Source organism: Giraffa tippelskirchi, chromosome 4 (assembly GCF_054371585.1).
Source record: "Giraffa tippelskirchi isolate mGirTip1 chromosome 4, T2T-mGirTip1v1.2.pri, whole genome shotgun sequence".
Lineage (NCBI taxonomy): Eukaryota > Metazoa > Chordata > Mammalia > Artiodactyla > Giraffidae > Giraffa > Giraffa tippelskirchi.
The window spans coordinates 173,409,781-173,425,499 of NC_137278.1; the positions used below are offsets into that span (position 1 = coordinate 173,409,781).

Below are 15,719 nucleotides of genomic sequence, written 5' to 3' on the forward strand. Positions count from 1 at the left end.
AAACACAGTTCTATTTGGTGTTTAATTCATTCATGCATCAATTTACTTATGGATAGGAAAAACAATGAAATAGAATAAAAAAACAAATAACCCAATAAAAAAATGGGCAGAAGACCTAAATAGACATTTCTTCAAAGACATACAAATGGCCAAAAGGTACATGAAAAGATGCTCACCATTGCTAATTAGAGAAATGCAAATCAAAAGTACAATGAGGTATCATCTTACACTGGTCAGAATGGCCACCATCAAAAAGTCTATAAATAATAAATGCTGGAGAGGATGTAGAGAAAAGGGAGACCTCCTACACTGTTGGTGGAAATGTAAATTGGTTCAGCCACTATGGAAAACACTGCCGAGGTTCCTTAAAAAACTGAAAACAGAGAAAATGATGTGTTGCAGTTCGTGTAGGTTGCACAGTCAGACATGACTTAGAAACTGAACAAAAACAAAAGCAAATATATGATCCTGCAATCCCACTCCTGAGCATACAACCGGAGAAAACTGCACCTCAATATTCAGTGCAGCACTATTTACAACAGTCAAAACATGGAAGCAACCTAAATATCCATCCACAAATGAATGGATAAACAAGATGTGGTATATATATACACACACATACACAATGGAATATTGTTCAGCCATAAAAAGAATGAACGATGCCATCTGCAGCAACTTGGATGGACACAGAAATTATTATACTAAGTGAAGTAAACCAAAAAGGAAAGACAAATATCATATGATATCACTTATGTGTGGGCTCTAAAAGAAAAAAAAGACACAAATGAACTTATTTCCAAAACAGAAAGAGACATTCACAGACACAGAAAAAAAAACTGGCTTTTTGGTTACCAAAGGGGAAAGAAGGGTGGAAGGAGGGATAAATTGGGAGGCTAGGATTAACACACACACACACTAATATGTATAAAATAGATAACCAACAAGGACCTATTTGTAACACAGGGAACTATACTGAATATTATGTAATAACCTATAAGGGAAAAGAATCTAAAAAATATGTATATGGGCTTCCCTGGTGGCTAGACAGTAAAGAATCTGCCTGCAATGCAGAAGACCTGGGTTCAATTCCTGGGTTGGGAAGATCCCCTGGAGAGGGGTACAGCTACCCACTCCAGTATTCTTGTCTGGAGAAGTCCAAGGACAGAGGAGCCAGGCAGGCTACATGGGGCTGCAAAGAGTTGGACACAACTGAGGGACTTTCACTTTCACACACACACACACACACACACACACATACAGAGCAATTTCTGAATAGCTGTGCTATACATCTGATATTTACTCGATGTTGTAAATCATTTATACCTCAATTAAAAAAAAATACATGTACACATCTTGGCATTTTTAGCCTATTTTGAAAATAAAGTTTCACTAGCCCTTAAAGTAGATATAGGCTAAAATACAATAGGTATATTAAAATTTTCATGTTTCTAGGTGAGTGCACAATTGATTTTTGTGTTGTTGGTTTTTAAGCACAATACAATCCATTAATGCCTGGTGTATGTCTGTTGTTCCCACATACTTATTTCAGATACATTCACAAAAGGTCCCCCCAAATTATTACTGGATAATGGTAATCCAAGGTTGATTTAAAGTCACCTTCTTCTTACATTGCTTTCTTTTTCAGGTATCCATCCTTTCAGGGGTTGAAAAAAAGGCTTATTGATATTTCCTATCATTAAAAAGGCTCCTTGCCTTTTCCTCTGATTCAACCTCTTCTTCCCATGTTCTTTACTAATTCAACCCATATTTTCTCAAGCCCACTGAATAGGATTGACAGAAGAGGGCAAATGATCCATAGGGAGAAAACATTTTTGGCTATAGAAGGAATCGGGCTTCCCTGGTGGCTTAGACAGTCAAGAATCCGCCTGCAATGCAGGAGACCTGGGTTCGATTCCTGGGTCTGGAAGGTCCACTCTCCCTTGGAGAAGGAAATGGCTACCCATTCCAATATTTTTTGCTTGGAGAATCCCATGAACAGAGGAGCCTGGTGGGCTACAGTCCATGGGGTCGCAAAGAGTTGGCTATGACTGAGCAACTAAACACACATAGAAGGAATCAGTCTAAATAAATCTGAATTATAGTTACTTATATCTTTCAATTATAACGAAAAATAGTGAAACTGTATGAATTCTTTTATTCTATAGAGAAGTAATGGAAAAATTTTAAATTCAGTGTCCACTGGCCTCCCTCTGTCCCTTCAGAAAGATGTAGTTTAGATACCTGGGGGGCACCGTACATGTACAGCACGAGAGGGTCTTGTTTGGGGATCACACACCAAGCTTTCTGCCAAGGTTTTGACTTTTCCATATACTGAAGAAAGCTGCACACCACACTGTTTCCAGATACTTCCGCTGATTCAATCTAGAAAATATAATGCCAAGAAATAGTGAGACAGAGAAATGAACACAAAATAAAGCCAGATAGCCAGGTAATTCAACTGAAGGGAATATTCATAAATTATAATATATTTACATAAAATGCCTCCTGAGATTATCCAAAAAAAGGTTCATCTGCAATAGTTATTTAAATATGCATTTAGATCTATGATGAATTAAGTCAATTTTAATTGTATTAGCAGACCTTGAATTTACATAAAATTAAACATTTATTAACTGCTTACTATGAAGGCACTTTTCTTAGCTTACTACTTGTATCAATTCATGTAACATTCACACCAACACCAAAAAGTTATTACTTTCATTATCATGAGGTTTAGAGATGAAATAGCTTTCCTAAGATTTAGGAAATGGTGTACTAGGATTTGAGTCTGGATCCAGAGCTTGAACTCTTAGCCACAATGCTATATCAGCATCACTATTTAAGAATACAATAGCAAAAAGGCAAATGATTACCAGTAATCTCTGCCCCTATACCTGAGATAATTTCAAAGTTTTTAAAATTACATTAACTCTTGGTAGAGCTGTGTAGTTTTCTGCTTTGGCTCCTAATACATAAATAACTGGTTTAAAAAGGAACAATATCCTTTGACTAATGATGGTTTTTATTACATATATTATGGAAAGCAATTGGTTTGCATCTATTTTCTGTTTTTTCTTTTCTATTTTTTGGCCATGCTAAAAAATGGTCAACGGTTTGCATCTTTTTTCTGCCTTTTTTTTTTCTTTCTATTTGAGGCATGCAGGATCTTAGTTCCCTGACCAGGTATTGAACCTGTGTTCCCTGCAGTGGAAACGCAGTGTCTTAGCCACTGGAAATCCCTGAATCTCTTTTGTATCTCTCAAATCCAGGGTCATCCACTGAGCACTGCTGGTGTGCAAACTGTTTTGCTACCAGTTAGACATAAGCACAAAAAGCAAGTGTGAGCATTTAGAAACTTTCACAGCAATCTGACTAGTGATGATACTTGAGTACATAACTGTGTATTTTACAAAAATATAGCTAAGCAGAGATCTTACAGATGAACATTTAAAATCAATCTGAAGACAAGGAACACGAACTCTGGACTCAAATGAAATGTTACCTATCTTCCCTGACCCCAAGGCATCCCATACTTTTTATTATCATATTGCAAAAATTTTATACTAAATTATGACTTTTGTTTCTAGGAGCTACTGAAGCATGTCTTTCCACCATCCCCTGCCAGAGAAAGTCCATTCTGGTTTGCCATACAAGCAACACCTATATCCTAGAAGAATACAGAGTTATAGCTTGTGGGACCGTACTTTAACCTCAAGTGGACTTTAAAGTTTATGATCCTTCTTCAGTTAACAGAAATGACTTTTGTATGTTTATACAGCATAGATGTTTGTTTAATAAATACTAAGTGATTCTTAGAATCAATGAATTGTAGAAATTCTAAATAAACCAAGTATTCTGTAACTTTAGCTACATAAGAATTTTGATCATGAGCCTATTCTTCACAGATTTCCAGGCTATCTTGAACTTTCTCTCAGCAAGAGCCTTATTATATAATTTATTACTTACGTTGTTAATATATTTGGGTATAAAACTCATTTCAGATATTAGCTGCATTACAGTTCCTAGGTTTGGGAGGTCTGAATTTATGTAAAACATAAATTAAACTCAGTTGTAAGACATTTCATATTTCAATGTAGTTCTCAGATTACTGTCACTGGACATTAAATGATGCTTTAAATGCAATAAGCTGGAAGAGTTTTTCAGGTAATAAGATGTTAATCTAAATTTTTATATCATACAGTAGTTTTCAAAGGCAATATGATGAAATTGAGAGAGACACTTTCCTCTTAAAAATATATAGATATATTGTAATAAGTTGAGCATTAAAAGAGATACAATTAATACTCTAATATTTGACTACACCTTCACAAAGTCAATACACAATCAGCCCTCTGTATCTGTGGATACAGACTCTAAGGATATGAAGGGCTAGCTGTACCACACCACTGAATGGATGTAAGAGATTTGAGCATCCATGGATTTTGGTATCTGTGAAGGGGCCTGGAACCAATTCCCCAGATACCAAGGAAGGACTAGATTTACTCTCAAATGCATGTTGGTTAATCAAGCACTGCCCTTTTTCTTTCCATACAACTGAGCATGATCCCAAGAGTCAGCAATAGAACAACAGCATAAATCTTGCTCATCAAGGTCCAAATTGTATACTAAGAGAAATAACAAAATATATTACTTGTATTTTTCAGAGTTAAAAGGAAATTCTATTTCTAGTATAAAAATCTGAAAGATATCCAATATTTAATATTTCATACCTCTAAAATTCCTTTCCTTTTCTTTTCTTCACTGTCTGTGAATCCACTTATTATTTGATAACAGTCTTTACAGACTTTGCTCAGTTTACCACCATCATACTCAAGTTGAGCTTTATAATCAGAACACTTCCAACAAACCACCTTAAATTAGGAAAAAATAACAGAGTGAATAACCATATTTATAAAATAAGATTTAAGCAGTAATCAGTTATAGGTAATAATGAATGAGAAAAAGCTAAATGCAAAAGGCAAATTTTTGCTAGACTAATAATATTCCCATGAACATTTGGAGTATTTGTCATGGTATTATAATGTTATTTGTGATGGGCTCTGGTTGCTCATCCTTCTCTTTCTGACCCCTAAAGGTAGGAGATCTTCAAAGGCTTGGTACAGATTTTCATACTTCATGTGCATGCATGTATACTCAGTCATGTCTGACTCTTTGTGCCCTATGGACTACAGCCCACCAGGCTCCTCTGGCCATGGGATTTTCCAGGCAAGAATACTAGAGTGGGTTTCCATTTCCTTCTCCAGAGGATCTTCCTGACCCAAGGATCAAACCTGCTTCTCCTGCATCTCCTATGTTGGCAGGTGGATTCTTTACTACTGAGCTACCTGGGAAGCATACTTCTGGATATTTAATCAATATCCTCCCCAAAGGAATTCATAGTCTTCCTTCCCCTCAGCTTTCTCCTTATTACACTTAGCCCTCTCAACCTGTTCCCCTCTTACAGTACTCTCTATTGCTCTAAATAAAACAGCCTTCTAACCAGTCATGGCAAGTCAGAAACCTAGCAGTCATCCTGACCCCTCTCTTTACCTCACCCTATAGATTCACCTTATTATAAAGCCCTGCTGATTTTACCTCCTAGACACTTTTTCAATCTGTCCTTGTGTCTTCCTTGCAATCACCTGAGTCCAATCTATCAGTGTCTTGGTGTGGGCCATTATAGCCTCATGACTGGTCCTTGTAGCATACCTATTGGAGTCCAGGTGCTGCTCTAAGAGCCCCTTCAAGCTATTTTCCAAATGGAATGAGATACTTACTTCCTTTAAAATGCTAACCTGATATGTTTCTCTTCTATTTAAATTCCTTTAAAATATTCCCTTTGCTCTTGGATAACGAGCAAATTTTTAACCATGGCCTATAAAGTCTTGCATGATCTATCCCTTTTATTCTGTCTTCAGTGACACTGACTTCTTATAGTTCCTAAAGTGCTATGCTTCGTTCCCTCTCTCATCTATGCTTCAGTGAGTTAATTCTTGCTCATTCTTCAGATATTTTACTCAAATTTCACTTCCTTAAGGAAGACTCCTTCAACTTCCAGAATACAGCCCATCTCAACACTGTGTTACTGAAGTTTCATGTACCTTTTTCATGTACTGATCACAATTTTTAATCATATACTTGTGTGATTATTTCATTAATGTCTGTCAACCTCACTAGACTCTAAGCTCTATGAGGAATCATCCTTGTATATTTTTCTCCCTATTTATATAATAAATATTTATAGAATGCCAATGACATTTATAGAATGAATGACTATAATGCAAACGCATGCTACTTCTTAGTGAATGGTATTTTTTTCTAATTATTATAAGGTAATTGTTAAAAAAAAAATCCTTGTGGTTTAAAAAATTATCTCCTTGCTTCTAGAAGCAATTTTCCATTTACAGTAGAAAAACTATATTTGAGAAATATAAATATTAGCAAAACTTTTGGGTTAGATTCACAGCATGTAAAATTCATGATAAAACTTATTCATTGTTTTCTCGTGATTACAATGAAATTACTCTAGGATTTAAAATTAGACACGTCTGTATCTGCAAATTCATATCAACTAATATTTATTTTCAAATTATGCCATAGAATATTCAAACATATTTTTGTTTATTGAAAATAGTATTTCAGTATCTGGTATCATTTCAAGTAAGCTCAGTGATAGATTAAAAAGTCTTACCCTGGGCGGGGGGGTGGGGGGAGATATTTGCTATCAGTTTGGTTTTGATTATAAAACTGTCTCATTGAGTCAAAACTTGGAAAAAAAAGGAAGAATAAATCTTCAGAGTAATTGAGAATAATCTATGAGTATATCAATAAAAACTGTTGCACAAAAGCATACTAATAATACATTCAATCATGACACTACAATGCCTACCCTTCTGTCTTTGTGTTGCTTTTTAGAAGAAAGTATTAGTCTTCAACTTGGCTTACAAGGCCCTCCAACACCTGCTACTCCTTCTCTTCAGCTTCAGTTCATGCTTTGTTTCTTCTCACTCTTTCCGTATGAAACAATTCAACTGCTGTAAACCTGTCAGCTGCCTTTTCTGATTTTCGTTGCTGAATCTTGTTAGAGAAATATCACTGTATTAAATGGACTAGTGTGTCCTTTTAAATTTATAACCATAAACCTCTAAAAGGTAGCCAGCAGGCCATCATTGTTTCTTTGGTAGGCTCTTTTCCTTGCCCAGAGACAACCTTCTTTTTCAAATTTCCTGCCCCCTTCTTCCTTCCCCTTTTACTTTTGGATGATGACTCCTCCTCATATTTCAATGAAAATGTTGATATTATCAGACCTAAATCTCCTCATTTCCCACCAGAAAATCAAAAACACACCCACAAAAAAATAAATAATAAATCAAAGTGCATTAAAAAAAAAACAAAAAAAAAACACCACATCTACATTAGCACTCACCTTTCCCTTCATCCTCTGTTATAATGGAGAGAAGTTCCCTTCTCCCTATCAAAAGCCTGAACTTCTACTTAAGCTATAGGTTTCATCTCTTATTTTCTCAAAGCTCTTGACTCCTTTGGTTCTTATTTATCTATTTCTTTTGCTCATTATGCTCCAGCTGCATGACGTTTTGATAGTCTCAAGAATAGATCAAGTTCTTTCCTACCAAAGGGCTTTTGATATACAACTCTTACTGTCTTAATGTACTTCCTGCCTTGCTTTTTTATGGTTAGCTCACGTTTTAGGCATCAGCTTAAATATCAACCCCTCAGATAGGTCTTCATTTTTCTAAGTAAAATTGCTTCCAAATCTTGTTTCATTACCATTATTCTCCATTTTAACTCCTTGATTTCTTATTGCATTTATAGTCAATTGAAATTCTTGTCTGTTTACTTGACTGATCTATTTTCTCCATTAAAATGTGAGCTCTGTGAAACTGGCTATCATTTTGCTTACCAGTTTTCCCCCAAACCCAACACAATCTTTTGCATAAAGTTATCACCAAAATAAGTTTATCAACTAAGTGATTTATTGAATGATTTCTTTTTATTTTCCAAGATAATGATTTTATAACACTTGTATACGGATTAGCAACCTTAATGACCAAGAAATCTCACGTACATGTCCACATGCTCGACAATGATGCCTTCTTCTTGTCAGGGCATTAAAAGGCTCCTTGCATTTCATACACATTGTTACTTCATTATCTCGGATCCATCTTGGAGCTCTTTTCCCTAGCTCAGCAGTCTGAAAAGGAAAGAAATTCAATTTTAATGCAAAAACTGTCATTTCCATCCATCCATTCATTTATTTTAAGAAGCATTTTTACAACATTGTTCATACCATGTCCTGAAACTCAGGATGCAAAAGAAAACAAAGGTTCAAAGAAGTTTAAGCAGTATGAAAAGGCACTCTATTGTATTCATCTAAGAAATGAGATTCTGTCCAAACAGCTGGTTTTGGTGTTGTAAAGGGAAAAAAAAGTGGATAACAAAATGACTAGATAGATATTCTACAACTGCAGAAAGAAAAGAACTTAAAGAATTTAATTCAACTTACAGAAACCTCTGAGTGAATCTCATTATCCTTGGCAATTGCATTTCTGAAAGTTTCATGCCTCTGATGGAAAGCATCAATAGTCTCTTGAAGTGCCTAAAATACATATGAAATTCAAACACTATTAAAGTATCACATGCAAATTAATTAAACAAATAAATACTTTATTAAACAAATACCTAAAATATAAATCACCTTAAAAATTAAATGACCTTATTCTAATGATTACAATATGTGCATAACACAACAATACATGTACATATGGGTACGCATGCAGTTGTTGTTGTTGTTTAGTTGCTAAATCGTGTCTGATTCTTTCTATGACCTGATGGACTACAGCCTGCCAGGCTCCTCTGTCCATGGGATTCTCAGGCAACAATACTGGAACAGACATACAGAGGTTACCACAAAACAAAAATGAAAACAGAAATCAGGTTTACCTTGATCCATTCTTCTTTGTCTTGCTCAGAACTAAAACATACAACAATAAAAATTAAAGTGAAAAAAGAGAACATTAATGAGTTATACCTAGTGCATAAAATTATGTTTTTATGTTATTCCAACTTTATGAAAAATTTGGGGATGTCCAAGACAGAGTTATAATAAAAATAAAACAGAATCTTTGGCAACTGAACAAATGAATTTATAAACATAGTTTTAGACTATCCATTTACTTTGGTACATACAATTTTTGACAGAGAGAGTTAAGTTGGGCTTCTATTGGTTTAACAACCATCAACTAGTTGTATATATTAGATCTGTAGATCTAGCATTATACTAGATATAGGCTTAGTCTTCCAATTCACTTTTATGAAAACACATGAGGCTTTGAAAGGCTACTAGTCACAACCCATCTTAGGAAAGATTGTAATTATCCTTGAGAACATAAATTGTCTTTGTAAGGCCTCAGGGAGCTATTTAACATTTCCTTTGATAAGCAATTTAATTTTATTTTGCTAGGAGGCTTCAGGCAACACCATGCCTAATTCATTATAGATAAAGCACACAAAGATTTAAATGCCTGTGGGAAGGAGATTTCACAGATTAATGAACCCCAGTATTTAATAATTTTCTGGTGGGAAAATAATTTCCCATTTAGTAGACTTTATCTCCAAATTGAGGGATTGTGAAGAATGGGCTCTATTTGTTTGTGTGTATTTGGTAGGCTAGGGCTAAGTTTGAGTCCCAGTCTCAGCCTGAATGTCACATGCCTCAGTCCCACAGGTATCACATTTGTGAGAGTCTGGCAGGAGGCTTGCTCCTGTAACACCATCCATCTTTCTCACAAATCTATTACTGAGTATCATGATATGCCAGGAATGCTGCTGGAATCTGTGCCTGCCAAATGTTAAAGAGTCTGCTTATTTTTCACATGGGGATCCTTGAACCAGAACCTTGGTGGGGGCAGGGGCTTCAATCTTACCCCTCAAAAAAGATTTCTCCTAATGTTATGCCCACTCCCACAAAATCAGTTCTGTTGCTCTGGAAGCATAATCATCTGCTAGCTGCTTTTAGCCTTTTAAATGCATAACTTGACAAGTCTTCAATGTTTTTTGTTTTACTTTCTCGATCATGACAGATTTTTTTTTTTACTCCTTTGTTTATTCATTACTCTATTTTTATAACCATTTGGCAATAGAAAACCACTGATAAAAACTATATAAAATAATTTTGATTCAAAAGCTTATATTCTTTTTAATGTGGAAGGGGAAGCAGAGTATAAGAGGTCAGTCTTGAGGCTGACTTATTAAGTAAGAAAAGCAGTACATTTTTTCCTATTATTTGCTTCAGAAGCGAATTCTCTTTAAATGCCATCAAATATATACCCAAATTGAGGTTCCATTTAATCCCTCTGACTTTCTGAAAATTTCAATGAGCATCTATACTCTTGAGAGAGTCATTATAGACCAGAAGATAAATAATCACATTTCATTCAGATCTTCAAGTAATCAAATAATGATAAATACAACTAATGCAATGAGATTAGGGGAATAAGAAATTTAAGGAAAAATGAATGTGTTTTCAATACTAATTGTACTGTATCCTATAGTACATGTTGCAACTCTGCAAAATGATAAACTGCCTGTACTTACAAAAAAAATTTAATGGATCAGCCCCATCCTGAAGGGAAAATAGCCCAACTTGCTAATGGAGGGGCTGGAGTTCCTCCCTACTCAGGAAAGCCAAGAAACCTTGACAATCTCTTGTCTGCTGTTCAGACACATCTCTTAGGTTTGCAGATTTGGAACTATGCTCACATTCAGAGCCAGCAACATCTTCATTCATCAGTAATGAAGACTTCTATGATGATCTGAAATATTGATGAGTCTTCCCTGTCACCTGGGCAACTCAGTTAGTCAACCACTGAATAAGGACTTCGGTCAGGAGCTTCCACGCACAGCAACATACATTGTTCTCTTAGGTTTGACAGCTGGAGTCCAAATCTCACCATGATAAAGTAGGAAAACTGTAACATTTAAGGCCAAGCTCTTCACCACTTTAACTCATGCTTGAAATTCCACCTCCTAATCCTCAGAGAACCCTCCTGAAAGCTCCCTAAGCAAAGCAGGTTCATTAAATATTTTCTGTGGAAAATCAAAGAATTGGCGAGGTATTTCTTCAAACTTTCCTAGTCTGCCACATGTTCCATATCTGTATTTACTATTCCCTTGCTCCCTGGGCACAAATTCATACTAACATAATTTATTCTCTTTTGAAAATATGAAGTTTAAGCTCATACAGAGTTGTGTGTGCTAAGTTGCTTCAGCTATATCTGACTCTTTGCGACCCTATGGACTGTAGCCTGGCAGGCACCTTACTAATAAGCACATATATCCTGGATGAGTTCACGTGAACAGCCAGAATCACATAGAAAGGAACACAAGGGCTCTCTGATTCTCCACAGGCTCTAAGGTATCAGAACTATTAGAGCTGGGATTAGTAGTTAACCTTCTGATCTGTACAGAACTTTTGGCAAATCTCAATTTTCACCATGCTTGGTCTTTATAGGATAAAAGTATGATACTTTCTTAAAGCAGATATTTTAAAATCTGACAGCATTCTGTTTTCCAGAGGTTCACACATGAGGTGGCTGTGATCTACTACAGGTGGTTCTCAGGTTTTGTTTTTTTTTTCTTTCCAAACATGGTTATGCTAGAGGGATGGATGCTAGACCCCTAGCTCTTTTCTCCTACTCAATAAAGCATATAAGAAGAGCCACCCCTTCCAGAAGTCCTGGTTGCTAGAGGCTACTATAGCCCCAAATGACCCCCTTTATGTATCCTCAATTGTGGCAGGAGAATTATCTTTTCCAAAATGCCTCCTCTAGTCATTCTCTAGACCAAAGTGCCATTAAGTCCTACGGACGCAGAGTCTCTGAAGGACAGATTGCTAAAGCTTCAACATTTATCATGAAATAATAAACATCAATAAACATTTGTTAACCAAAAGGAAAGATGGAGGGGAAAATGGTTAGGAGAGAAATTTTTCCTCCAAGACTTGAAACTTTGACTTGAATGCAACAACTTCATTCTCTGTACCTTGTAAATCTAAACAGCCACATTAATTTACTGAATGTTTACTGTCTGAAAAACCACTATCCTAGGCACCAGGAATCAAAAAGGAAGACAATTTCTGACTTTCAAGAGCTTACATCTTTCCATTTATGTTCAACCAAGCTAGGGAAAAGGCCTCAGAATTATTGTATCCTACGATTTAACCTGATGCTTTTGGAAAGTTGTGAGAGTGGAATGGTTCTCTTACCTGGCTTGCAGTTCCAGTGTTCTCTCTTTCCCAGATACCTGGAAAGTGTGCGGATATTCCTCATTGTGAGTCTCTACAATTTTCATTCCATCGATGCCTACCCTGGTTCGAACAGTGAACTTAGAGCCCACCAAGCTGAATTTTGGCACACAGTATAACAACATGTTGTTGAACTGCAAGAAAGAGGAATACACATTAAAAAAACAGGAAAACAAGACAGAGGAAAGTGACCAACATTGAAAGTAGCCCAAGACAAAAATTCCAGGGAATATCATGCTTTCTTTGTGAAAAAATTATTTCTATACTATAGAGCTTTCATGCCTATATCAAAATGATATTATAAAATTTGTAGCATGTATTTTCCTCTGTTGGTTCATAAATATTTTGCTAATATTTAAGTAAAGAGATCATTTTATACTAGTAAGAAAATCAGTTAAAGAAATTAGGTTCAGTAACAATTTATTAAGGATCTTCTATAAACCAGAAATTGAAGTTCTCAACCGTATAAGTTGAAGCCCTTAGACAATAAAATTTCTAACTGTTGTTATCTCAAGCAACAAGTCTTCAGAATGAAGTAAGTCAGAAAGAGAAAGATAAATATCATTATTCTAACGCATATATACAGAATCTAGAAAAATGGTACTGAAGAATTTATTTCCAGGGCAGCAATGGAGAAATAGACATAGAGAATAGATTTATGGACATGGGGAGAGGGGAGAGGGTGAGATGTACTGAAAGAGTAACATGGAAACTTACATGGCCATATGTAAAACAGACAGCCAACATGAATTTGCTGTGTGGTTCAGAAAACTCAAACAGGGGCTCTGTATCAAACTAGAGGGGTGGGGAGGGAGATGGGAAGGAGGTTCAAAAGGGAGGGGATATATGTATACCTATGGCTGATTCATGTTGAGGTTTGGCAGAAAACAACAAAAGTCTGTAAAGCAATTATCCCTCAATTAAAAAACAAATTTTTTAAAAAGTAGGTACATTATTCATTTAAATTTATTAGAGCATGGGTTAGAACAGTAAATCATCTGGAAAAAACAAAGTCACTGTTTTATATTGCCACCCATCTCCAATAAGAATTCATCATGTATGAATTAACAGAAAAGTCATCTATTTTAGTAAAAAGTCTTTATTTAAAACGAAGAATTTATTTTGAAACTGAATCAAATTACTGCCTCATTTCTAGTCAACAATGAGCAGCCCCTGCTAATCACTACCAAGCAACGATTTGGGGAGGGCATTTAATTAACTTTTAAATATATTAAATCATGCAAAAGGATGAAAGTCTAAGTATCTGGATTAACTTGTAGGCAGATTACTAAAGAAGGTCCATAATTTTCTTCCTACTTCATATTTATTGTTTCTAACATTGTTTCTTGGATTAAATATATTTTTTATAAGACAAAAGCAACTGAGAAATTAACCTCTTATGTAACCTCTCATTCCTCCGGATCATTATCTGTAAAAGTCACAAGTTGCTGAGAGGATTAAATGAGGAATAATATCCTGTTCTGCCAGGTCTTCTATTTAGCTCCAAACATCAAAGAAATGTTGATGGATATTTAAAACATTTCAACATGTTTATGTGACAATGTCCACTGTACTCATTCTGAAAGCAAATTTTTTACCAGTTGTTCCTCATACATTATTTTTAACTTCCTATGACCAGTGTCATAAATATCACTTCCACACTGGATAATGCAGAAATAAAAGGTCACCAAACACATTTTTATCAGATATACCAAAGTACAACACTTTAAATTCACATTTCTAGAAGGGAATATAATCCATCTTTATCATTAATTGCCCGTTATATTCTAAGTATGGCAATCACAGCCTCCTTGTAGTACACAGATTCTGGAGATCTGAAACTACTCTTAAAGGTTATCATCATCATTGCAGCTTGATTCAGGCAACAGCTTGCTTGCTAACTGTTCATGTTAATATTTCTTTCTCTCTTCTATCAAGGCCTTCTCAGGAGGGGGTTTCACTACATCTGAACAGTACGGCAGAGCTACAAAGCAGTCACCAAAATGGAGAGGACTCACACTTTCAAGACAGCAACAATAATCAAATTTTTCTACAAACTGAGTGACAAATGTAATGTTATGGAATGAAATTTATGAGTTATCAGATACACATACTCAAATTTGCTGTATAAAGTTCGACAAAGTCTTATCATCTTGTAGAAACACAAGCCCATGAATATGGAAGTTCTGAGCATTTGCTTTTGGTAGTTATTCTCACAAAAGATGACAGACCATCTTATAATGATGTGCTTCTCTTTCCCTTTCCTGCTTTCAGGATTACATTTCCCCTATTCTTCCTAAGTGGGACTTCACATTCTAAATTGTCAATACTATATATTAACCTTATATAAACTCAGGTTACAATATATCTAATAATGCCCTTCTTCTGCTTAGAGGTACAGGTGATAATGCTTACAAAGAAGTCCATGTCATATACATAGAGGAATTAAATAGCTAGTCCTGTTCCCTGTGTGAATCTTGCTCCTATGGCAAAAGCCACCATCACCTTCTCTGGGTTTTTGCTACAACTAAAAAAGGAAGTTATAACAACTGTAGGACCAAGTAGACTGACTTTCCCTTTCAGTGAAAGATTCTCTTGATTCCATGCCCATAGCTCACAAGTAGTTATTGACAAAGCATTCTCTGGCTGGCAAGCTCTAGACGAGCTAGACTGTGCCAAAACCTAGAAGAAAATCTCAACTTTATTAAAGAGTAGAAGAGTTTCACCTACTTGATCTCCAGTGTTCCTTGATTCTTTCAATTCTCTTAAAATATATTATCTGACTGAAACAATTCAATTTTATGTCCCACTCATGACAGTTCATTAAAGTTTGCTTTAGAAGGTAAAAATATACTGTTGGAGAAAATTTCCACTGCATGGTCTATATTAAAAGTTTTAAATTAGTCAAGAGAAAAAAATATATGTGTACATATATACATATACGTATGTGTGTGTATATATATATTATATATTTTATATATATAATATATATATAATAACTCTGTCAAAAGCTACAAGGAAATAAGGACTAGAACTCCAAAGAGCCAAGAATCAAATCTCTTATTCTATGGGAGAATTTAGTGGTTCTTTTTAACTTTCAGATGTCATATGTGATTATTTACTTACTCAACAGAGTATCCTACATTAACATGAAAAGCATAATGTGGAAGCAAGAAAACAATGCAAACACATGATGATCATTTGAAAGCCGAAATCAAATTTTAAATATAAATTTGGCTTTTCAGATTTACAAATGTAACATCTTCAGAGTAAGAAACAGAAAACTAGCCTTCATTTTACTTCTAGAGAGAAAGGAAAATAAAAAGGTACTTCTGAAGTTTCTGCATATAAGAAAAGTAAGATACTCCATGGGAATAAATGTGTACTGCAGAGAAGA

The 15,719-nt window shown here is 35.2% G+C and overlaps 1 protein-coding gene across 9 annotated transcripts in view; it reads right to left on the reverse strand.

Annotated features, from left to right (window-relative positions):
* Positions 1-15,719, reverse strand: part of FGD4 (FYVE, RhoGEF and PH domain containing 4) — a 277,869-nt gene that overhangs the window by 29,758 nt on the left and 232,392 nt on the right. For 8 of the 9 annotated variants that reach the window (XM_081591590.1, XM_081591596.1, XM_081591595.1 and 5 more), the window contains 6 exons: positions 12,284-12,456; positions 8,962-8,992; positions 8,525-8,617; positions 8,087-8,212; positions 4,731-4,871; positions 2,242-2,382 (listed from right to left, as the gene is read on the reverse strand). In XM_081591590.1, coding sequence (XP_081447716.1) covers positions 2,242-2,382; positions 4,731-4,871; positions 8,087-8,212; positions 8,525-8,617; positions 8,962-8,992; positions 12,284-12,456 — 705 coding nt within the window. Of the gene's footprint in view, positions 1-2,241; positions 2,383-4,730; positions 4,872-6,889; positions 7,078-8,086; positions 8,213-8,524; positions 8,618-8,961; positions 8,993-12,283; positions 12,457-15,719 lie in introns of all 9 variants that reach the window. The other variant, XR_014082406.1, reaches the window with a different exon arrangement.